Below are 25,587 nucleotides of genomic sequence, written 5' to 3'. Positions count from 1 at the left end.
GTAAAGAGTTAGTACTTTTATGCACTCAATATTTTACATATAATCCTAGGGGATGCACTTTACCAAGGGAAAAAAGTTACAAGCCTTGAAATAGCAATGAGAATTTGGTAATTTGCAGTTAAAGGCCAGAGTGTGAAGCTTAAGTTGGGGAAGAGAGGGAAGTAGAAAAAAAGAACTCATAAGGATAATATAGATTCATCAAGAGATATTAAGCAGGTTTTTTTAAAATGATAATTTTGACCAATCTTAGTGTATAAGTATTCACTGATGTGTGTTGAACTAGCTATTATGATTCTAATGAATTATTATTAGTAACATATGCTCTCAATATGCATGTTTTTTGTGGTTGCTCTGTTTCTGCTTGCTAATAATGAGTTTGTATCCACATTTGCAAGATGGTTAATTCTTGTTTGGTATCTTATCATCTGCTGATGAAACAAAAGAAAATGAAACCAGGCATACAGAGGAGATTGATCTAGAGATGTAGTTTCCATAAGCACAAACCTCCAACCAATGGGAGGAAAAAAAAAGTTTCATAAAAGCAGGCTTGCATACAGAGAATCTACCTTCTTAGCTATACAATTATAAAATCTGTCAGTATTGTCCCCCCTGTTTAGTAGGTGATTTCAGAACTATTAGGAGCACTGAAAAATCACTAGGAGGGAAAAAAAAATCAGACTTGGTTGAAGTGATTTTTTCCATTTCACCCAGAACATTTTATCAAATAGTGGCCAAATATTGAAAAATAAGTTTACTCATCAGTGTGAATAGGCAGGAGATCACTAAGAAATTCTGGAATTAAAGAGGGCCAGTAAGAAAGATTTGGTTGTGTAAAAATTCTGAGAGACCTGGTTCCCCAATATTTTAATTCTTTTCTTCCAAAAGAAAGAATATATTCATTGTTAATGGACTATTACCGGTTTAATGATAAACACCCAAAACAGTACCTGAACAAATCAATGTTTTATTTTTGCATCATAGTTTCCTGTTCTTCCTAAATGGCAGTCACTGCATTGTAGATACTGTCAATTATAATGTAATTCCTATCACTATGTATATAATGTTTCTTCATGTTCCATCTTAAGAGTAAATGAAGCTACTTTCATCAAATATTACTTTTCATATTCTTCCAGCAGAAAGCTCCAAAATCAAAATCTAACAATGAATGGAACATGTATGCATAAAAATCCAAAATGTATCCCCTTTGAGTCATTTGGGAATAAAATTTTCATAGTTCCCAAAGTCTGCATTTTGGGGACATTAAACACGGTATTACAATTTAACATAAAATCAGGTGCTATTTAATACTGTTTAATATTTTAAAACTCTAATAATACAGATCAACTTAATGTGATAGAAATATTTCTTGCAAGAAGCTTTGCCCTTTTCGCTGTTGTTCTTCTCCATCCCACTTCCTGTGATTGGTGGTAGTGGTGTTTCTCCAGGGCAGCAGCTTAGGGGGATCCTTGCAGGCAGTCCTCTTCACTCTGAACCAGCAAGCGCTCTGGAGGAAGAACAGACTCTAATTTCTGCCAGCGTTCTGGAGGCCACAGGATATGTGTAGCATGGGCATGCAGGAGTCCTAGGGAAACCTGAACCCACAAGAGACACAAAGAAAGGAAGAGAGATATTTTTTTTAATATAGGATCATTAACATCTTGAAAGCAGAATTTGATCCAGGTCTGATATTCCATGGGAAGATGATGATTAAGAGAATAAACAAACACTTATTGGGATTTTTCTAGGTTCTTTGTATATGTAAATACCTTTAATACAAGCACTTGAGGTAGGTACTGATATTATCCCCTTTTTTGCATAAGAGAATACTGGAGTAGCCTGCCATTTTTTTAAGTCACATAGCTACCAAGCCACAGAAACTGGCTTTAGGGCTTAATAGTCCTGTTTTAGAAGCTGAAAACCCCAGCGAGTATGAATCTGGTTTACATTCTCAGAGTTTCTGCCAGAACTCCCAGTATCTCAGAAAGACTTTTTTTGGGGGGTGGGGTGGGGAGGGGAAACAAAGATACCCTTAAAAAAGTCTATATTTTGTTTAAAAAAAAAATGAAATACTGTCCCACCTACTGGATGAGTAGCAGGAGTTAGGTGTGAGACTGTGTAAGGTACTTCCACAGACAGTATACAGAACAATGTGAATTTAGTGCTTACAGAGAGAGGTGGAAAACAAGGGGAAAAAATCCAGTATATGGTCCTCAACTGATGATAGTTTGACTCAGGATTTTTTTGACTTTATGATGGTGTGAAAGTGAGATGTGTTCAGTAGAAACAATATTTCCAATTTTGATTTTTCTCAGGCTAGCAATATACAATATGATACTGATACTCTCTTCTAATGCTGGGCAGTGGCTTTGGGCCAAACAATCACAAGGATAAACAACCGATACACTTACAATCATTCTGTTTTTCACTTTCGGTACAGTATTCAATACCTTCCATGAGATATTCAGTACTTTATTACAAAATAGGCTTTTTGTTAGTTAATTTTTCCAACTGTAGGCTAATCTTTAATGTTCTGAGCATGTTTAATATAGGTTAGATGAATTAAGTGCAGTATTTTTTACCTAAAATGTTTTTAACCTTCAATGGCTTCTCAGGGCATAGTGAAAGTGAAAATGATGTTGCTCAGTCATGTCCGACTCTCTGCAACCCCAAGGACTGTAGCCTACCAGGCTCCTCTGTCCATGGGATTTTCCAGACAATAGTACTGGAGTGGATTGCCATTTTCTTCTCCAGGGGATCTTCCCGACCCAGGGATCGAACTTGGGTCTCCCACATTGTAGAAAGACACTTTACCATCTGAGCCACCAGGGAGGTCCTTTCTCAGGGCATAACCCCATCATAAGTGGAGGAAAATCTATGAAGATCACTGCAGGATGATCCAGGATGTACCAGGGTGGAAGAGGAGGCAAGGGAAGGGAGCTTTCCCTAGAGGTTGTAAGACTGAGTCCTGAGTGGGAGGAGGCCCTTAAAGATGTATCAGGGACATGAACTTCAGTGCTCAAAAGACTGTGGCAAATCTGATGAAAATGCAGATCTAGGCCCTATGCTCAGAGATTACCCTTCACAGGTCTGAGGGAGGGCATGGAAATCTGTATTCTTTGTTGGTGCTATCAAAAATCAAAATCAAAGTGTTAGTTGCTCAGTCACATCCAACTCTTTGCAATCCCATGGACTGTAGCCCAGCAAGCCACTCTGTCCATGGGATTTCCTAGGCAAGAATACTGGAGTGGGTTGCCATGCCCTTCTCCATGGGATTTTCCTGACCCAGGGATCAAAGCCAGGTCTCCTGCATTGCAGGCAGATTCTTTACCACCTGAGCCACCAGGGAAGTCATCAAGTATTGCAGTATAATTGCTTTACAATTTTGTGTTCGTTTCTGCTGTGCAAGGAAGTGAATCGGCTATATGTATATTTATATCTCCTCCCTCTTGGGCCCCTCCCACATTCCCCATCTACAGTGGAATATTACTCAGCCACAGAAAGGAACAAAACTGGGTCATTTTTTGAAGAGGTGTGGCTGAACCTAGAGTCTTTCATACAGAGTAAAGTCCAAAAGAGAAAAACAATTATCATATATTAATGCATGTATGTGGAACCTAGAAAATGGTACAGATGAACCTATTTTCAGGGCAGGGATGAGATGCAAATGTAGAGAATGGATATTTGGACACAGGGAGGGAAGGTGAGGGTGGATGGAATTAGGAGATTAGGCTTGACATATACACACTACCATGTGTAAAACAGTTAGTGGGAATCAGCTATCAAGTAATATTTTAAGGGATGTAGAAAATTATAAAACACACTCATATTGAGTATCATCACTAAACCAGGTAACTGTGTCCATTTTATTTTCAAATGTTTTTCCTATAAATTGGAACTCCACAGAGATTGACATACAACATTCCTTTCATTAAAGTTCTGTTTATATGCATTTGAAGAATCACATTGCCCAGAGATTCAGATGTGAAAGTCAAGGGAGACACTTCCAAAGAGATCACCACAAACATTAAAAAAAGAAAGAAAACATTCACAACAACTTGAAATATAAACTAAATCAGCCCAAAGGGAAACAAGAAGCCCATGGGCCCAATAAAAGAATTTTTCTTCAAGTTGCTACTTTAAAAATCAAACCTACAGAAAATTAAAACATTTTGTGTAAAAAACAGTTCTAGTCACCAAAATTTACCAGTTATTTACATTTTGCTGCCTTCATTCCCCTCTCATTATGTCTGTATATGTATTTGTACACATATACCTTTCCCTGAATCACTTGAAGTTGTCACCATGCTGAATTTATCCCCAAATACTTCAACATATATATCCTAAGAAGACTCTTTACTACAGGAACACTTTTATGCAAGGAACTTAATATTAATATAAAATTACTTAATATACAGTCCATATACAATTTTTAACTGTCCAAATAATGTCTTTTAAAGTGCTTCTATTTTTAGAATTCTTAATTGAAGGTCACAAATTGCATCGGGATTGTCCCTGTGTTGCTGCAATTTACATTTGGGTTAATCTTGAGGTCCTACATCTGTAATTGCCCAATTTTTCCCCTCCTGATTAGAGTCAAATGAAGTGTTCTTGGCAAGAATATCATATAACTGGTATTGTACCCATCCCATTTTAACACCTCAGGAGGCACAAAATATTAGTTCATCCCATTGTTGTCATGTGAAGTTTGATCATTTGATTAAGGTGATGTTGATCAGGTTTCTCTATTGTAAATAAATCATTTTCCTTTTGTAACTAAAAAGTAATTGAGGAGATGATATTTTGAAACATGTAAATACCCCATATGTTAATAACATATCTCACTGCTCTCTGAAGGAAGATGGTTTCTAAAGCATCTAAAATAATTTTAACAGCCACTGATTAGGCTGTCTGAAACAATTATTACATGCGGGATTATAAAAGAGTAGTTTTCCAATTTTTTTATTTCTTTCACTTTTACTAGTTTCCATTCTTCCTTTAAAAAGTGCTGTTCCTGCCAACCTCTAATGCTTATATTTTAACATGAGAGATTCCTTTTTAAATTCAAAATCTTACTGTCTTTGGAGCTTCCCAGGTCTCTCAACAGTCAAGAATCTATCTGCCAATGCAAGAAATGCAGGTTCTAACCCTGAGTCAGGAAGATCCCCTGGAGAAGGAAATGGCAACCCATTCTACTATTCTTGCCTGGGCAATTCCATGGACAGAAGAGCCTGGTGGGCTGTAGTCCATGGGGTCACAAAGAGTTGGACACATCTCAGCGACTAGATAACAATAATCCTTCCCATTTTATCATATCAGGAGGTACAAAATATCAGTTTACCTCACTATTATTTGATCATTTAAGGTTATATTGATCAGGTTTCTCTTTTATAAATTAATAATTTTCCCTTTGTAATTAATAATATAATCTCACTGCTCTCTGAAGGAAGATGACTTAGAAACCATCTAAAATTTAACATCCATTATCCTGCCTGAAACAATTATTGCATTCATTACAGAAAAGCAGCTTTCCAAATGTATTATTTCATTTATATTTATTAGTTTCCATTTTCTCTTAAAAAGTTCTGTCCCTACCAACCTCAAATGCCTATATTTTAATATAAAAGATCTCTTTTAAAATTTAAAATCTTACTATCTTTTGGTTTGTTTGATACTCAAATATTCTACATTGGGCCAGTGAAAGTTAATTTTTGGACATGTCTCCATGAATCTTTGAGCACATCGTAACTTTTTGATCCCACTAGGTATTGTTGGCTTTTAGTTCAGTTGCTCAGTCATGTCTGACTCTTTGAGACCCCATGAACTGCAGCACACCAGGCCTCCCTGTCCATCACCAGCTCCTGGAATTTACCCAAACTCATGTCCATTGAATTGGTGATGCCATCTAACCATCTCATCTTCTGCCATCCCCTTCTCCTGCCTTCAATCTTTCCCAACATCAGGGTCTTTTCAAATAAGTCAGCTCTTCACATCAGGTGGCCAAAATATTGGAGTTTCAGCTTCAACATCAGTCCTTCCAATGAACACCCAAGACTGATTTCCTTTAGGATGGACTGGTTGGATTTCCTTGCAACCTCTCAAGAGTCTTATCCAACACCACAGTTCAAAAGCATCAATTCTTCTGTGCTTAGCTTTCTTTATAGTCCAACTCTCACATCCATACATGACTAATGGAAAAACCATAGCCTTTACTAGACAGACCTTTGTTGACAAAGTAATGTCTCTGCTTTTTAATATGCTATCTAGGTTGGTCATAACTTTCCTTCCAAGGACTAAGCATCTGTTAACTTCATGGGTGCAATCACCATCTTCAGCAATCTTGGAGCCCCCCCCAAATAAAGTCAGCCACTGTTTCCCCATCTATTTGCCATGAAGTGATGGGACCGGATGCCATGATCTTCGTTTTCTGAATCTTGAGCTTTAAGCCAACTTTTTCACTCTCCTCTTTCACTTTCATCAAGAGGCTCTTTAGTTCTTCACTTTCTGCCCAAAGGGTGGTGTCATCTGCATATCTGAGGTTATTGATATTTCTCCCAGCAATCTTGACTCCAGCTTATGCTTCATCCAGCCCAACATTTCTCATGATGTACTCTGTATATAAGTTAAATAAGCAGGTGACAATATACAGCCTTGATGTACTCCTTTCCCTATCTGGAACCAGTCTGTTGTTCCATGTCCAGTTCTAACTGTTGCTTCCTGACCTGCATATAGGTTTCTCAAGAGGCAGGTCAGGTGGTCTGGTATTCCCATCTCTCTCAGAATTTTCCACAGTTTATTGTGATCCACACAGTCAAAGACTTTAGCATAGTCAGTCAATAAAGCAGAAATAGATGTTTTTCTGGAACTCTCTTCCTTTTTTGATTGTACTTTATTTTATTGTTTACATATTATTTATTTGGCTGTGCTGGATCTTGGCTGCGGTATGTGGGCTTCAGTAATTGCAGCAGGTGAGCTTAGTTGCTCCAGGACATGTGGGATCTCAGTTGCCTGACCAGGGATTTAACCCATGTCTCCTGCATTGCAAGGCAGATTCTTAACCACTGGACATCAGGGAAGACCCCCTTGTACTTTAAACCTGTTCCATCTGAAATTAGACATCTCTTTAAGGAGGCTTTGATTTCTTTTACCAAGGAATGCTGTTGAAAAACCAAGATTAGGTAGCAAATGTGCTGCCTGCTCCTGGTGGTGTCAATCTATGCCGTTTCAGGGGATGGACGTAGAAAGCCCCATGCCACACGCATCTTTCTCGCCTTCCTGCATTCCAAATTTCTGTCTCCCTTATTCCACAGTGAATGCTCTGTCTCCCCATAACAACATTTACACTACCCTACAATATGTACAAAAAGGTAGTTTTGAGTTCACTATAAATAATACCAACAACAAATTTATTCAGTAAAAATTGAGATTTCTTTGCAATTATTTTGGTCTTTAAAATAATTCCAGTATACTGGGAAAGTCCTGTGTTCAAAAAATCTTGCTTGAATCTAGTCTGTTTCCTCCCCAATACAGTTATGTTTCCTTTTGATATATGGTTAAGCCCATTTGTTTCTTTTTGTATTCAATTTTAGAGTTCACTTTTGTTATCCTTTTTGAGTCACCTTTATTTGTGAATAAACATTTAAATGATTCATAAGGTATGGCATGCAGAATAATGCCCCCACACACACCTCCAAAGACATATACACACCAGTCCCCCAGACATGGTGAATATGGAATATCTCAGGACAAAATGGAAATTAAGGTTACTAATCAGTTGATCTGAGGATAAGACTATCCTATATGAGCCCATGGACATGTGTAATCACAAAGGTCTTAAGTATAGACCAGCTAGGTAGAAGGGTCAGATTCAGAGAGAGGTTTGAGGATGCAGATGTCAAACAGGGCCATGAGCCAAGGAATGCAGGTGGACTCTGCAAGCTGGCAAGGAAACAAATTATCCCCTAGAGCTTCCAGAATGAAGCCAGCCCTGCTGACACCTGAATTTTAGCCCAGTGAGACCCATTTCGGACTTCTGACCTCCAGAACTGTAAAATTATACACTCGTGTTGTCTTAAGCCACTAAACATGTGATTTATTACAGCAGCAATAGGAAACTAATAAACTAACAAAAATGCACACAGAGAAATTCCAGTATCTGCTACCTTACCTCTCTAGTAGGATAACTATATTCATTAATTTCTGGCTTATCCTTCTTTTCCAGTAGAGAAAACCAAATACATATGTTTATCAGTTTTTATCTATCTGTATCTATGTATATTTTTATGAGTACATATTATGTCTATATAATGTGTACATATTTTATACACACACACATATATATTATTTCCCTGTTTCTCATACTGAAGGTAGCTACTGTTAGGCATATTCCCTTTTGATGGTACTTTTATTCTTAACAGCACATCCTGGAAACCAATTCCTATCATTTCATAGAAATGGAGCCTGTGCTTTTTATAAAAGCTCTACCCCACACCCAGGCAATCCTGATTAACCCCATGAGAAATCTGGGTTTTCTAGATCTGGGTTTTCCACTTGGCTTCACACCAAGAAAAGGTAAACCTAACCAACACTAAAGACTTTTAAGTGTTTTTGGAACATCCTAAGTAACCATTCTAACCAAATTAACTGCAGAAGCCTAGCTCTAAATGGTCTGCCACACCGCCGTTCTTTTCTATTTTTGTTCTTGTCTGGGCTCAGCTAAGCTAGAGAACAGCTGGTCTCCATCCCCTCCACAGTAACCCTTTTTAGATTTGATAGCTGCTGCTCGGTTATTCCTCAAGCCTTTATTTGCTTTTCCAACTTGTTTAACTTTTTTCCTAAGGTTTGATCTGCCAGTCTTTTAACTTGGCTGAACTCTTGCCAACATATTTGCCTGATTTCCTAGTTTTGGAGCTCAGTTTTAACACAGTGATTCAGTTTTGGTTCTTTTTTTTAATCTTTCATTTTACCAAAACCTATTATAATTTTATTCCATTTATTAAAGACACTACTCTCACTTCCTGAAAAAAAAAAAGATTCATCATCATAATTCTAAATAATGGTAAAAATTCTCACAGTATCATTTTCAATGTCAGTATCATTTTCAAACATGGTATGTGAATGCAGAATATATGTTTTTTAAAGACTGATTAATACAGAAAGTGCCTAGTCACGCTCCTAGCTATCTTGTCATATCTTTTTTACGGGTATGTACATAGACATGCAAAGAACACAGTGAATTTAAAAGGGCATAAAAACCCAGAAATATATTACACTTAAAAAAATTATAAGTTCTTTTCAGGTACAGCTTTGGTGTCCACACATACTGTGTTAGTTGTTTCTCTGGAGGACCACCCCTAACAAGATGTGTGTATATATAGAAACAGAATTAAGAAATTTGCTCACACAGTTATGGAGGTTGGTGAGTCCAAAATCTGATGCAGAAGACCAGTAGGCTAGGGACTCAGGAAAGAGCTGAAGTTGAAGTTCAAAGGTAATCTGCTGGTAAATTCTCCCCTGGTTGAGGGAATGTTAGCCCTTTGTTCTCTTCAGGCCTTCAACTGACTGATCTCCAATATGTGAGTGTGACTTATCCAACCTGCTTTCAAAGTCCGCCATCTAAATGTAAATCACACCCAAAATGACTCTCACAGAAACATCCAGAATGATGTTTGACCAAATATCTGGACACTTGGGCCCAGCCAAGTTGACACACAGAATTAACCATTACACCTGACAAATGTAGTCACACCTGACAAACATCTCCTCTGTGCTTACTCAGGGTCACACACACAGTGCTGACTCTACTCAGGGCAGAGTTCTGAACGAATCATACATACTGCCTCAATTAATGCTCTTAATAACCCTGATGCAGGTACTATTATTGTCTCTACTTTGAGGAAACCTAGGTCTAACCACACAGGTTTTGAAGCTGAAGCTCTAATACACGCCCTCTGGCTCTGAGAACTCTACAACAGGATTACAATATAATTTATCATACAAATGAGAGACTTCTGACAGCCAGTGGGAGTACTTTTTAAATTAAGTCAGGATAAAAATTTGTTCAGGACCTTCCTGGACAAATCAAGATATGGTCACCCTAATCACACTTCTTGTTGATATTGCTGAGTCCCACATACTTTCCTGTGATAAGTAGATTTATCAAAAAGAAATGCACATTATGGACTGAATTGTGTTCCCCCAAATTGCTATGTCGAATCTCTAACCCCAAACACCTCAGAAGGTGACTGTATTTGGAGAGAGGGCCTTGGCCCTAACCCGATCTGATGATACGCTTGTAAGAAAAGGAGATTAAGACACACAGAGAGATAACAGAGTTGCATGTGGGCAAAGGAAAGACTATGTGGGGACACAGCAGAAGGATAGCCACTTGCATGCCAATGAGAGAGGCCTTGGAAGAAACCGGAGCCACCAACACTATGATCTTGGACTTCTAGGCTCCAGAACTATGAGAAAAGTCGTTGCTTACGCCCTGCCGTCTGTGGTATTTTGTCATGGCAGCCCTACCAAACCAACACAGACATAAATAAAAGAAACATTGCTGGAAGGCAGTTCCTGAGAGAGCCCAATATTCACCCAAAATAGGGGAACAAAGGATGAGAAAAAGGGGGAAAAAAGTCTGTTATTAAAGAGAGAGAGAGACGTTTATGCACAGACAATTTTTTTTCAATAGCTTAAATACTCTGACTGACCAACCTAATATTTTATTGGTTCCCGATGTTCCTGTCTCTTTGCTCTTTTGTGACCCTGTGTAGGTGAGTCTCCTCCAATAGATTCACAATATTCTTAGGCTACAGGAATTCACTTTCACAGTAAATTTTAAAACAGAGCACTCAAACTATATTAAATAAAACATTATAAACCCTTAGCAGATTATTGTATTTTTAGTATCTACTGAATGAGAAAATAGGTCCATTTACATGTATTGAGGAGCCTTTACAAAACTCTGTTGCCTCAAGATGGGGAATCAAGAATCTAGAATAACAAACAAATAAGTTTGACTGTGTACCCCACCAGCAAAAATACTTGTATTCACACATTTAAAATTATCCATATAATATGTAAATATAAAATATGTAAAATTATATCAAAATAATCTATACATATATTAGTATTAACACTCTATAAAAGCAAATGTTAGGTAAAGCTCAAATTGTTATTTTTTAGATCCAAAGTTCTACTTTATTTTGTATCCAGGGCATCATTATAAACACCCACTGTATAGTTCTGCTCCTTCTTTAGCAATCCCTTCTCTGGAAAACACAGGGATTACTGGTTGGAAAGTGATCAGTGTTATCAGTCAATTGGTTTGTTTGGTCCACATGATGCCAAGAAACCACATGCACTGAAATTACAGTGAATTGACTGTCTTTGATTGACTTGGCTCCACTGAGAAGTTATTTTGGCATCTGATAGACACAGCCTTCATGGGCCCAGATTTTGATTCAAGTGCCAGGGGCAGAGATGATGTGTTACTCTGGTTCCTTTCCCTCCTTACTACAGGACTACAGTTTACAGAACACTCTTCCAGCTTTTGGCTTCAGGACACCCTCCCTTGAAGTAAGAGCTTGCAAGAACAAGCTGTGAGTACAGTGATAAAATAATAAAAATAAAATCAATTACTTTGTACTGGTCATTGCTGACCAAGGACTAACATAAGCACATAAGTCTAGAGATAGGGCAGAAAGAAAGTGAAAGTGAAAGTCCCTCAGTTGTGTCCAGATTCTTTGCAACCCCATGGACCATACAGTTCATGGAACTCTCCAGGCCAGAATACTGGAGTGGGTAGCCTATCACTTCTCCACTGGATCTTTCCAACCCAGGCATGGAAGCAGGGTCTCCTGCACTGCAGGCAGATTCTTTACCAGTTGAGCTACCAGGATAGGGCAGAGGGGAAACACAGAAAAGAAACTAAGAAAGAAAGAAAATGACTGGTCATGCAACTCCTTTCAGAACCAGAACCAGGGTCAGGAGAGAAATGGTCAATGAGAACTCCCAAGGTTATTTGATAAAAAGGTTTTCTGAAAAGAGAAGTGTTTTGTACAAGATTAGGAACTACTTGTCAGCAACAAATATTTGTTGAATAAGTGAATGTTCATTAAGGAGGAAGTCTTCAATCTGGAAATGCTACATTTTCTGATCTGGGCATCAAGGAAATTCCCTAACTTAAGAGAAATATCCACAGTTTTCTGGAAAACAATATTATTTAGGCATGAGAGCTTCACAGACGACGTGCCACAATGGACTGGCCATCAACTAGTGCTACCAAATGACTGTGATACCGTTCTTGATATAATTCTTCAATGCAGTCTCAAAATAATTTTTAAAAGGTACAATATGAAATTTAAAAACATATATATGTAATACATAGATTTTAAATGTTTATATTTACTGCAGATTAAGAACTTTTAAAATACATTACACAGGCCAAGAAAATTGGCTTGGATTGCCTCTGGTGACCCCCATTTATCTCCAAAATAAATGAACAAGATTAGGAAGGAGAGAAACTTATAATGCCTGGTCTTCATTCTCCTGGGATAAGTACCATTGATGTTTTGAGTAATAGGCCAGAATCCTGGTTGTTTGTCCTCTTCCACACGTGACAGTTTTCCTGAATACAGCATCCACTCCAGTCTGCCCACAGTGGCAGCCAGGGAACACTACTCAGCGGTACCCTGACAGAGCACTTCGGCTGCGTCTGGACTGGAGCACCACGAAAGAGGATGTTGTCTCAATAACTGCTGCTAATACCAGGGATGGGACGGTACGCGGAGAGCAGGCCACTAGGAACGTGGGACTGCACTCGGAGCCGGCTCTTTGGTACTGTGGTTCAATCTGATGCTGCAGGTGGGGAGTGTAGGGCAGAGTCCTGTGCACTGCTCCCGAAGGAGCAGGGCATTGTACACCAGGTACTAATGCCCTGGAAGGACTTTAGCTAGACGGAGGACAGCAGAGATCATCACAATGCAAGCCACCAGGAATAGACATCTGACCCCTCGCTCACCACATCTTGGTGTCAGAGTCATGAAGAAAAACACAGCGCCATCAAGCACTGGATAGAACGGTGTATTGCTCACATAGAGAAGAGACAGAGCAAGATCGCTTCCTTCATGGGTGTCGGTGACACTCAGCTCCACAGAGAAGGATGCCCCGACTGTGCAGGGACTTGCCTTCCTCAGCCTACCTCTGTGGTCACCAGTTTCTGGTAATATCAGTACTACACGACAACATCAACACTAAAAGCAGTTACTTACAAATAACCTACAAGACTGAGAAAGAGAGAAAGGTTGAGGAGAGTAAGATAATTCCCTTATCAGGTAGCAGAAAAGTGAATTTTCTTGAATATATGAACAACCAAGCAGATGTATGGTCTAAGTAAATCAAACAATTAGAAATAAAGACAGGCAAAAATGTATCATATGGAAAAATAAGCAACAACACTGTTTCAAATTATTATGAAAAATATTTTTTAAGAGTCTGAAGGATAGAAATGCTGCAACTTACTTGATTCTTACACATGGATTAACATTTACAGATTTGACATTTCATTAACACTGTCTGATGCAGTAGACAAGGTCATAAAGAGAGGAGTAGTGGCTTGTCATTCAGCACACATTCCCAAGATGCTTATCAACACAGCACTGAGCAGATAAAACATAGTCCTCCAAACAAAAACATGCAGGGAGACCGCTTCCACTCTGAGCAAGCACTGATGGACATCTACTCCAAGACAAACTAATAATTCAGTGCTTTGGCTCTTGAGGTGAATGAGAGGCAAAAGGGCCATGTGCCAAAGAATTATGCAGAAGACAAACAAGAAAAATATCAACACTCCTAAGACCTACACTGGTAAGTCAAAAAACAGATTTAAGAGTAAATGAGGGGAGAAGGAAAACTAGAAAAATGGAGAAGAACAGAGGGGAAGCAGTAGCTGATCAAGTAGAAGGCGCAGAAGCAGCACAATGAGAAAGCTTTATTTGTGGGGAATGAACCACGTCCATTGCCCCCTCCCACAGAGACCCAAGTAGCAGCACCAGTTATGAGGACACATCACCATCCAGAAAAGAACCCAGCACTGTTCTCTTTTTGCTCCTTGAAATGACAAGAGGAAGGGTCCTTGTGTTGGGGAATAGTTCCCTTAGATGAGAACACTTCTCTTCCTAAAGATGCAATACAGGCTGACAATATCTCATCTGCAATTCCAAAATCCAACAAGCTCCAAAACTTCACTGTTGTGTAATCTCTAGTAGCAAAAACCAGACTTGACCCAGACTGTTAGAAAATCATACCCTTTATTTATCCCCTGCAGTGTGCCTATTCATAATTTTTGCTCTAGAAATATTAATGTGCTTGATTATAGACATTACCCCAGATTCTACTGGGAGCGTTACATTACGGTATAGATTTCATTCAGTTGCTGCTTGTGCACACTGACACTACCTTCCCAAAATCCAAACAATCTGATTTCTGAAGTATCTGCCCTCCAAGGTTTTAGATCTGATATTACTGTCTTTAAATATCTGCAAAAATGAATATTTACCAAAGAGGATAAATGTCACCAGAGTTTTGGCTCAGTCCTAGGTAGGATGGGACCCCACCTAGGATCTCACTGTCTGACAAGAGAGAGAGATATTTAAACAGAGGATCAAAATACAACCCGATAGAGCAGACATAAGAAGGAGCCTGGCAGCAGAGGCTGTGGTCACGCCTTGGGAAGTTTCCTCTGAGCCAGTGCATCTAAGCTGCCTCCCAGGGACGCTGGCGACCTCTCTCCTGAGGATAGATCTTTACCCAATGACATCTCCTGCCAGATTTTGGTCTAGAGCATCCTCCTAATCCTTCATGCCTTCCACTGAGGTGCAGATTTGAGACGATGTGATAGGTTGATACAACCCAATATTTTGTCATTGAAAAGGAAAGCCATAGTACTTTACACAAGATTCCAATGAGATTCTCTCATCTAAAGGCCTCATTCTAGGACAAGTGTTTTCCTTCATAACCAACAATTTTAACTTTAATCATTTCAAAGCAATTTTCCTGTTCAAGACTGAGCTTCAATCAGAATGCATTTTCATGTCACTTCATGGCATCTTCACAATTCTCTCTAGATAACTATAGAATCATACATAATCATTCTAGTCCCCCCTAGACTCTTTGAGTAAGTAGTTCAATTTTTTTGTAACAATTTTATGCAGAAATAGATAAAAAAACAGGCCTCTAGGGATATCTCCAGCTAATTTTCATGAATTAATTTCTCAGGATTAATGTTTATGCACCAGTCTCTTTACCACATAATCAAATCACTGGAATTGAAGTGGCCTAACTCCTTATTTTGCAGCTTGATTGAGCAGGTGATGAAATACTTGAATATAATTTGGAGAGTTAGAAACTCACAGTATCCACAATAAACCACAGTGGAGGGTGACTTACTGACGATGCCTTGGATGTTGACTGATGTTCTCCCTAGTATCTCATGTTTTGCAGGCTATTTTTACGTAGGAGATGAAACAGTTTGCATAAATACATGAGGGGAGAGGTATAGAAGTCTTCACTGTTGTTGACATTGTTTTAAACCATGCTTAGACCATTGGGCAGACAGCACTGAGACAACCTAGAGGGCCATTGGTAGGAGAGGATTTGGGACAAGAAGGTTTCCAATAGCCATTGCCAGCCCTGCTGCCGTGGTAGATGCAGCCACTCTTGGCCATGGTAAACTCTGTCTTTCCTGCAAATGGTGAGATCCTAGACGGGTCCCATCCCACCTAGGGCTGAGCCAAAACTCTGGTGACATTTATCCTCCTGGTAAATATTCATCTTTGCAGATATTTAAAGACAGTAATACCAGATCTAAAACGGTGGGTGGTTTTCTGGCATCCAGCCTCTCTCTATCTCTCCCTCCCTGCTTCCATCCCTCTTTTATTCCTTTTTTTCAAAAGAAAATGAGGAGGCTTTCCAAGCAATGAACCAGAAACAAGAGAAGGTCCATCAAAATGACAGCACTGAGGGCCCAGATGGTTGCTGTGGAGAACACACCCGGTATGTTTTCTTCTTCATGGTGACTCTCAGATAGCTAGCTTACACAACCCTCAAAGGAGGGGAGGGAATATCCCAATTTTTTAAGGGAAACTAAGTTTTTGTCTGAGTAAATTTCTACAAGCTCTCACATGTGGGCTTTCCCACAAGATACTTAAAGCCTCAAAATGGACAGTGTGCATAGAAGTAGGTTCCACCCAAAAGACTGTAGAACAATTCAATTTGCTGGCAATTAGCTGAATTCTGTTCTGTAAGAGATTAAGGCAACATCATCTTGTATGTAGTCTAGTTGTTCAGTCTCTAAGTAGTGTCTGACTTTTTGTGACCCTATGACCTGCCAAGTGACCAACTTCCCTGTCTTTCACAATCTCCCAGAGTTTGTGCCAACTCATGTCCAATGAGTTGGTCTAACTTATTCCAGTGATAAGTACTTGGATTACCTGGCAGCACAAATAGATAGAATGCCCTTTAAATGGTCTTTTAGAAATATCATTTCTTTCCATTGTGTTTCTGATATACAAGATCTGTTTTGTGTGGTTTGTGGTTGGAGATAATTCCTGACCCCCAGAATCTTGCTGTGTATCTACCAGTGAGTGATGAGTAGATTAGTGATCTACTGAACTCTGCCCTTCTCCTCATCCCAGAACAATATATTGGTGGTCAGAGCTATAAGTACGGTTCTTAAATTTAAGCTTACCAAAATCTAAAAAACTGGGTTGACAAGGAAAAAATAAAGTACACAGTACGATAAAAGGTAACTGAGAGAATGGTCTAAACCATAGCAAAACTGGCTTTTCTAGGAGAAATGTCTGCCAGGTGTTTGAAGTATTAAAGGTACACATAGTGAAGTAGGATCTTAATGATCAGTGAGACCATTATAGGTGTGGGCATGGTATGCATAGGCAACCACCCATCTTAAGCACCTTTGTGTGTCTGTATAAGTCTTAGTGAGAAGCAATGCATCATCCACTGCCTACCCCCCAAGTTGGGTGGCCCAGATATTCCTTCTTTCCACTTCCAGTAGCTAAGGGAAGGCACCTGATTAGGGCTCAACCATTCAGACACCCACATCCAGGACTATGAGTGTGGAGTGAGTTAAGCAAAGACACAGGAATAGTAAGAGATTTCTGGCAGAGACAAGAGTGCCAGGAAGTGCACAATGATGCCAGCTGCTGACCCTATCATCCTGCTCCTATGTGTGAAATAAGGGCATCCTATGTTGCTAATTCCCAAGCCTTGTTTTCATCCCATTCATTCAGTGATATCAAACATCAATACCCTTCCAATGACATCTTTTCTACCTAAATTAGTCAAGATGAATTTGTGTTATTTGCAACCAAGATACCTGATTGATACACTGCCATAAAGATATGTGTACAAGAATAATGTTTATAAGGATATTAGAAATTAAGTCTAATCCCCAATCCCTCAGGTGAGGAAACTGAGGCTCAGAAAAGCTGCCTAGCTCAGTTAGAGTTGGGATGCAGCTCTGGCTCCTAGTTTAAAGTCGTTTTCACCATACCTGTCAGTGATACAAAGTGTAGAGCCCTGGAAATTGTAATGTTTGGCATGGGGCTCTGCTTTCTGAACCCGCATTTATCCCAGGGAAAAGCGAGGCCTTTCATTTTGTGCAGGGAAGGAAAAAACCACCAAACATTGCACATTAAAGTTTGTACATATCCACACCACTCTGTTTGGGAGCTGTTGCTGATTTGTAACAGCAGGGCACGTTACAAGTCACTGGGCTGTAAGGAACGCTTGCTGGCAGTGACAGGAAAGGCAGTGCTTACTATAGACATGTGGTTATGTCCACATGCATGAAAGAGCCTGCAAAATGAAGAAATAGGGAAAGACTCTAAAAGATATTCCCACTCAGGGGTTTCCCTGGTGGCTCAGATAGTAAAGAATCTGCCTGTAGTGTAGGAGACCTGGGTTCCATCCCTGGGTCAGAAAGATTCCCTGCAGAAGGGGATGGCTACCCACTCCAGTATTCTGGCCTGGAGAATCCCATGGACAGAGGAGCCTGGCTGGGTACAGTCCATGGGGTTGCAAAGAGTCAGATATGACTGAGTGACTTAACACTTAACTCCACTAGACTTATAGGTAAAAGCCTACTATGTGCAAAGCACAGGACATGGTGTTCTAAATGTACCAAGATATATAACCCATAAATATGAACTTGAGTTTACGACTCAGAGGGGAAGATCAAGCACAAGCTTGATCCACAGAATATGTCTGGCACAAGTGGAGGTTGCAGGGAATGCAAGTGACCTGGTGAGTAACACAGGCCACTGAAGGATCAAGAGGAGTAATAGGGGTGGCCGCCTCTGACCACAGTCTGAGGAAAGAAAAGAAAAGAGCGTGGAAAGCAAGAACAGTCAGGAGATTTTTACGATGGTGCTACTGAGAGATATGATTGTGAATAAGAGAAATGGAAAGAAAGGAACCTTTGGGAATGAAGTCCACATTCCCTAGCATGGTGGACCTGGCTCCCTACTCCTCAACTTGTGCTAGAATCGGGCTCACACCTCTGCACACAGACTACTGCTTCTGCCTCCTGAGAGGCTTTGTTTCACCCTTTACCTGGAAAACTCCTTTTCATCCTTCCAGACACAGCTTACATGTTACTTTCTCCTGGAAGGCCTTCAGGTCCTCTACCCAGTCTCCACAGTCCAGACTTACTTATGATAACTAGTGATTACCACCCTGTACAGGGAGGGTATGTTCAACTCTTTGTATCTTATGTGGTATGAACTTCCTGAAGCAGCTATTGTCTCATATTCTGTTGATAAACCCATGGCATGAAAGTAGAAAGAAGCTCAAAAAATGCTGATTGATTAAATAAATGAAACCCAAGAGCATGTGGATTTGGACTGGTTACAGTTTAGCAACTGGTTAGACCTGGTAGCCGAGAAAAGAACAGGATTTGGAGATGGCTCATTTCTCACCTGCCTGAAAGATGGTAATGCTATTAACAATAGACAGATCACAATAGAAGGAACAGATATGGGAAACACAAAATTCAGTTTTGGATTACCAATCTGAGGATTTTATTCAAATGGGAAGACAACCCAAATGCAATTGAAAATTCTGTGCAAGAGTCTAGATAAGGGTGGGAAGTAGAACTTAAACATTCAGGACTCACCCAGTTGTACCCTGGGAATTAATGTGCTCACCTAGAGAAGAAGAAAGACTGCTGAGGACACAGCCTGGGGGGCATTGCATTTCAAAGGTAATGTTTGGAGGTTGTCAGCTACATGCAAGAATCAATACATTTTCTTGAGCAGTAACACATCCACCTCCAGACTAGAGCTTGTGAACCTTTTGCACAAGTAGAGACATATTGTTCTCAGCTTGTAAAAGGGTGAGCATAGAGAAAAAAGCAAAGATTAAGGGAGGAAATACTTGTAAATCACCTTTAAAACTACAGTCACCAGTTTTTTGTTTTTTTTTTTTTTCTTTTTTTGACTGAGCCTAGAGAACATATAATGATCCAGGAAAAAAAAATTACTAAATTCTAAAAATGATATTCACCTGGTATGGTTATACATTTGTATATATGTAATAACTCATATGGAATAAACATGTAATATAATAACAGATCAGTGGGTTGATCAAACTATATCCTCTAATGGAAAGAAATGTTTTGTTACTTTTAAACATTTTGTTTTCAGAAGGTAAGTAAAATGCTTTCTAAGAATTTTGGCTGAGTTTTAAATGCATTTCAGACTGTGTGAACTAAAAATGCTACTTAAATGGCTTTATTAGTTATGAGAAATAATACTGTTTATGAGGAATAATAATAAACCTTTTAGTTTAAATATTATGATCTATTTATTTACTTTTAATCAGGTTCACTCCTAAGTGAATTAAAAAAAAATGTATTGAATAGATTTTTGTCCTATTTTTATTAGTTGTAAAGAATCTTGTTGGCTTCTTGAGAAGACATCTTGCTAGTATAGTTTGAATCAACAAAGAAATAATGATACTGTGATCACGTGAAAAGCAGACACACAAAGAAAAAGTTAACTATGTGATATGACATGTGTGTTAATTATCTTGGCCTTGGTAAACATTCCACAGTATATATGCATATCAAACCATCCCATTGTGCACTATAATTGTATATTTGTCATGTATTATTCAATAAATTTGGGAGGGGGAAACATATTGGCCCATCATCAATTCTAATATTAAGTCCTGAATATATAGTCCTAATTATTTTGTGCATTAGGGAGAATTAAATTAATGGAGTCATCTCAGCTTTGTATACTTTGTACTGCTGCTATGATTTTTTGGTTGTTTTGAGCTTCTACAAATAATAGTTGTCTGGCTTTTGTACTTTGATTACAGTAGTTAATTCAAAGAAATCTCTCGAGGACTACTCAACATTCAATCAATAAACATGCTAACACAATGCCAGGAGCTGGGATGCTGTGTGAGACAGCAATTGCAGGATATTGAAATCAGGGTAAGAGTAAACAACATTTAGTCTTTTGATTTTTCATATGCACAGTTATTATCTAAATAACAGACAATATTTAAAGTTGAAGTTTGTATAATGATAGATAATCCATGTCAAAAATGGTGTAGCAGCAATAAGACAAATGCTGGCTGGACTACTAAGAAACCAAAGGAATCCCTAAGAGCTAACTATGGACTATGTGTGGATTATTTACAGAAAATTTCTATATTCCAAACTATTTGCTCAGTTAGTATGAATGATTCTAAGTCATATCTCCTCTCTTTATATTGGCTGTGTGTGTGTGTATGTACCTTGGAAAGGTGGATAATTTCAATAGTGGCCTAAGGAAATTTAATAAGGGCAAATTTATTTTTCTAGCACAAAATTACAAAGTATCTTTGATCTGGAACTATGCATTATACATGACTTTCCTCCACTGACTCAGATAATTGAACACTGTCTAATTTATGAATCCTCTTAATGTTGTAGCAAACAATTTTGTTGTCATATATATGTTAATGTTGACAGTGCAATAGGCTGATATGCACTGTTAAAATTATGGATGCTTTATATTAATAAATTCATAGATTTATGTTAAGTTGTCAGGACTTAAGCCTAAGGAGAGACTGGGCTTAGCCCTTGTGGCCCCACAGCTAGGTGGAAATATTTGCTGCCCCGGGGTGAGGAGAGATTTGGCCGATGATGGTGGTCTGCACATACTGGGCGCTCTGTCTTCACGGCTGCTCTGTGCCACCTTGTCAGTGTTAGGAAAGTGTCATCAATCATTACCAAAGTAGGTGGAGTACACAAAACACTGCGAGTACAGCTTGCCCTGCCTCTGGATAAAGTCTTCTCATGAAGATCCTGGCTTTATTTCGCCTGTTACACATTCAGTGCTGATAGCAACAGTTTCAATTAGCTTTCCCTTTCCTTTTAGTATTCCCTCCCTGCCCTTGGCTGGCTTTTCCATGTCTTCTTAAACCGGAAAAGCCAACTGCTTCATTACTTTAAAAAGAATTTTTAACTTAAGGAGATGGAAGGGATATCTCAACCCAAAAGAATCTGTGAAAGACAAGAGTCAAAAAAGATCCTCTCTAATCATAAAAAATCCTGATGATTCAGCATCAATAGCACGCTGTCCATGTTGCTGGAGTAACATGATACCTGGGTGGTCCATGGAAAAGGAGGAGAGTAAGCATCAGCAGCAGAGTGCTGAGAGCAGAGCTTTGGAGTCAAGAAATCCCAGGGGTGGGACCCAGCCTGGAAAAATCAATAGCTGTGCATCTTTGGTAAGTACGCCATTTCTTTCAGTGTTACTTTTTTCCATCGTCAAAATGGGAGCAGAAATAATCCACCTTGCAAGGTTGCCATAAGAATGAAAGGGCGGGAATTACACAGGTCTCACAGAGCCTGTTACACACTAACTACTATGTTAGCCCCATGGTAAATCAAGTGCCAAGGAAACCTGAAGTATATAACAAAATCACAACAAAAGAGAAGAAAATGAAGTTTGAAATAGCTACATTATATGGCATCCCATTGTCAACCATGAGTAGTGTCCAATGATAGGTTATGCCTTTGAGAAAAACTGTATTTAGTTAGTTTATGATATTGGTTTATAAGTTCAAAAATGATTGCAAGAATTCTTGTCCCAATCAAGTTACTTCTTAGGAGCTCCATCAACAACAGCAATAAAACATGGTTGCTATTATGCTTCATTTTTTTGGATACAGGGCTAAACTTTGTAGGAGCTTTTCTATACAGAGATGAGCTCAATAAAATCAAAATCCTCTGGATTAAGGTAACATCCCTAAGAGACCTCTGGCGCTAGTACAAGCATTTGCAGTAATGAACAAAAGAGGAACAGAGGACTCTGTTGTTGCTTTAAATTACATGTGTGACGGATCACAAAGAATTGCTTTTAGGTAAATGAGCAATATTTTCTTGATTTTCTCCCAGCTCTTCAATACCAGCTGAATGAAGGTCCCCAGGAAGCAAGCATTTTCTTAGCAAAATAATGCTGCACTATAAATGATACCAGTTTCTGACCATTGACTCATCCCTTAACCTTTGCTGACTTCTGTTTACCTAAATTCTGTGGAATAGTGAACTTAAACATCAGTGGCCTGTCTTCAGTTTCCATCTTCCTCTGTAATTTTCAGCCCTGCTGATCACTTCTGGCTAGAAAGTCACCCCCGGTGACTCCTTCTCTTCCTAGTGCTCTAAATGTACTCCAGGTTTGCTGGCTTGTCATCATCCCGATTTCCTGCATATAGGTATCCCCTGGAGTTGTATCTTCTGTCTGTATATGTATTCCCTTGGTAAGATCATTCATTGCCATGTCTCAGTCCCCACCACTCTGTCAATAATCCTCAAATCCCTATTTTTAGCCTTAGCCTCTCTTACCTCCAGACCTGAATCTTCCCCAAACAGGGAGTCCTCCTCATTAGGCAAACACAATGTATACACCATACCAGCTCATCAGCAGTCCCCTCAAGTGAGCGCCTTACCCTGGGTTCTTGATTTGGAGATCTCCTTATTGCCCAGTCTTAACTATATAATCTTAGAGCCACAATTAGATGTCTGACTTTGCCTCACCACTGTCTTATCAAATTCGTTGCAGATTCTTCCTCGCTTGAGTCCCTCTGCTCCTTCCTATTTTCACCGCTGTCATCCTGGGATAGGTTCTGATTTCCTGTTTCCTGAATAAACACAGCAACCTCTATCCCAAACTTCCCAGTTCCAACCTTGTTTTATTCCAACTGCCATCCATACTGGTACCAGATTGCTTTTCTAAAGCTTGGCTTCCATCAGGTAATTCCCAGGATTATCACACTTCAGTGGTTCTTCACTGCCTCATATAAATAAGAGAAGTACAGCATAGCTTTCAAGACAATAATAGGCCCACTTACCTACATTTTCATTCTTTTCTCTCACTCTTCCTTTACCATGCACCTCATACAAGCTCCAAATGAGTTTTTCAGGGTGACTTTAGTGTCCATCAGAGCTTGAGAACTACTGCCCTAAATTATAAGCAAACTGAAATGGTCACAACTATTGCTTGACTCGTCTGCACCTATGCCTGTACTCTTGCCTCCTCTCAATATCTTTATCATCACCTCCACATTCTCATTCTACCTAGCTCTTGACTTCTAGCAACATTTCCTTACAGATTTTTAGAAAAACTCTCTTCCACTCTCAGTTCCATATATTCTCTCTCATTACCTTATTTGTAATTATATATTATGCCTTTATCTTCCCTAGATGACTATATGGTCTTCTAAGGCAGAACCTGTGTCTAATATATCTTTTCATTCCTTATATTACTATGTAACATTTTATCCATAATGGGCACTCAACAAATACCTTCTTCATAAACAAATAATAGAATGCCTAAAATAATCACATTCCCCTAGACAAGGCCAGTTTAGGAAAGAACCACTAACTACGTATGGCTGACAACATGAGTCTGTTTACTGATTTTATCAGGAAGTGCATTTTATAACACTGATTACTTTCAAATATGGATCTTTCATCAAGCATAGAAATATATCTTTAAAAATAAACTTTTGAGCTTTTACTTCTTGGCAAAACACCCAAAGTTGAATACATAAAGGATTCTAATGACTACTTTATAAAAACAAACTACCTATGGCACATCATATTTTTCAAAGAGGACCACAAAAGTACCTCACAACCCAAATGCTCCTCTGCAGTGTCATCTTGCCACCTCACTTTCCCTTTAAGAGGTGAAGTCTATTTCTTCATCTGGTTGGGAGTGGGTACCTGTGACTGCTTTGATCAATTCTGGTCAGAGCACTTAAGTGCTCTGGCAGCTTATGCTTCTTGGAAACTATCTATCATATGAGAATTGTGACTCTGTGAGATCACCATGCTGTGAGCAGCCCAAACCACACTGAAAAGCCCTGGAAAATGAAATGTCACATGAGAGGGAGAGAGGGAGGTAACAAAGAGCACAGATGCACCAGACATTTCAGCAAAGATGTTCAAATGGGTCCTCCAGCCCTTCCCACTCTAGTTGATGCCACATGAGTCAGACACAGACCACCTAGCTGAGTCTTTTCTGAATTCCTGATGCATAAAATTGTGGGCAAAATAAAATGTTTGTTTTATACCACTAGGTTTTGGTATATCTTGTTACACAGCAATATATAAACACTACTCATCATTGCTTTAGACATGTAGAGCTGGGCCCATGCAAATGCAAAATTAAAATAGCATGCCAATGAAGCAGACAGCTAATCTTACAAACAACAAACTGATATCCTGTGCATCCTAAATGCTGAGAAAACCCAATACTAGCCAATTAGTACCAATGCTCCTTTATTATGTCCTTAGCAAAAAATTAATATGAAACATGAATTTCTTATCTCTAATATTTTCCAAGTCCAGCCTCTATTATAGAAGGTACACTAAAAAGTAAGTTAAAAAATAAGCTGTAGAATATCAAAGAAATATAGTTAAAGAATATTAAAGAAACACAAGATGTAGGTAAATAATTTGAAAAGTTGTCAAATGTATTCTGGTAAGTCCATTCTTAGTTTATATGAATTATGATGTATCCCAATACTAAAATTCTGTATATAGCCATTAAAAATAATTATAGAGCTACATTGGCAGTAAAAATGTTCCTAATATGTTAAATGTAAAAAGCCAAATACAAAACTGTGAAGAACATAGTTGTCTTTTTGTAAAGTTATACATGTGTCCCCTTTTCTCCTACCCCTAACACATATATTTTTTCTTTCAGGAAAAAAAAAAGATTAAAAGGATACATATCAATCTGTTCCTTGGACAGCAAGGAGACCAAACCAGTCAATCCTAAAGGAAATCAACCCTGAATACTCATTGGAAGGACTGATGCTGAAGCTGAAGCTCCAATACTTTGGCCACCTGATGTGAAGAGTTGACTCATTGGAAAAGACCCTGATGCTGGGGAAGATTGAAGGCAGGAGGAGAAGGGGACGACAGAGGATGAGATGGTTGGATGGCATCACAGCTCAATGGACATGAGTTTGAGCAAGCTTTGGGAGTTGGTGATGGACAGGGAAACC

General features: G+C 39.0%; 1 protein-coding gene across 4 annotated transcripts in view; it reads right to left on the bottom strand.

The window, feature by feature from the left end:
• Nucleotides 1-944: 944 nt before the first annotated feature.
• IMMP2L (inner mitochondrial membrane peptidase subunit 2) overlaps nucleotides 945-25,587 on the bottom strand; it is a 964,367-nt gene continuing 939,724 nt past the window's right edge. For all 4 annotated transcript variants that reach the window (XM_069588004.1, XM_069588007.1, XM_069588005.1 and 1 more), the window contains one exon: nucleotides 945-1,592. In XM_069588004.1, coding sequence (XP_069444105.1) covers nucleotides 1,455-1,592 — 138 coding nt within the window. In that variant the 3' untranslated portion in view covers nucleotides 945-1,454. The remainder of the gene's footprint in view (nucleotides 1,593-25,587) is intronic.

Source organism: Ovis canadensis, chromosome 4 (assembly GCF_042477335.2).
Source record: "Ovis canadensis isolate MfBH-ARS-UI-01 breed Bighorn chromosome 4, ARS-UI_OviCan_v2, whole genome shotgun sequence".
In the NCBI taxonomy this organism is placed as follows: Eukaryota; Metazoa; Chordata; class Mammalia; order Artiodactyla; family Bovidae; genus Ovis; species Ovis canadensis.
This window is presented reverse-complemented; position numbering and strand designations above follow the sequence as displayed.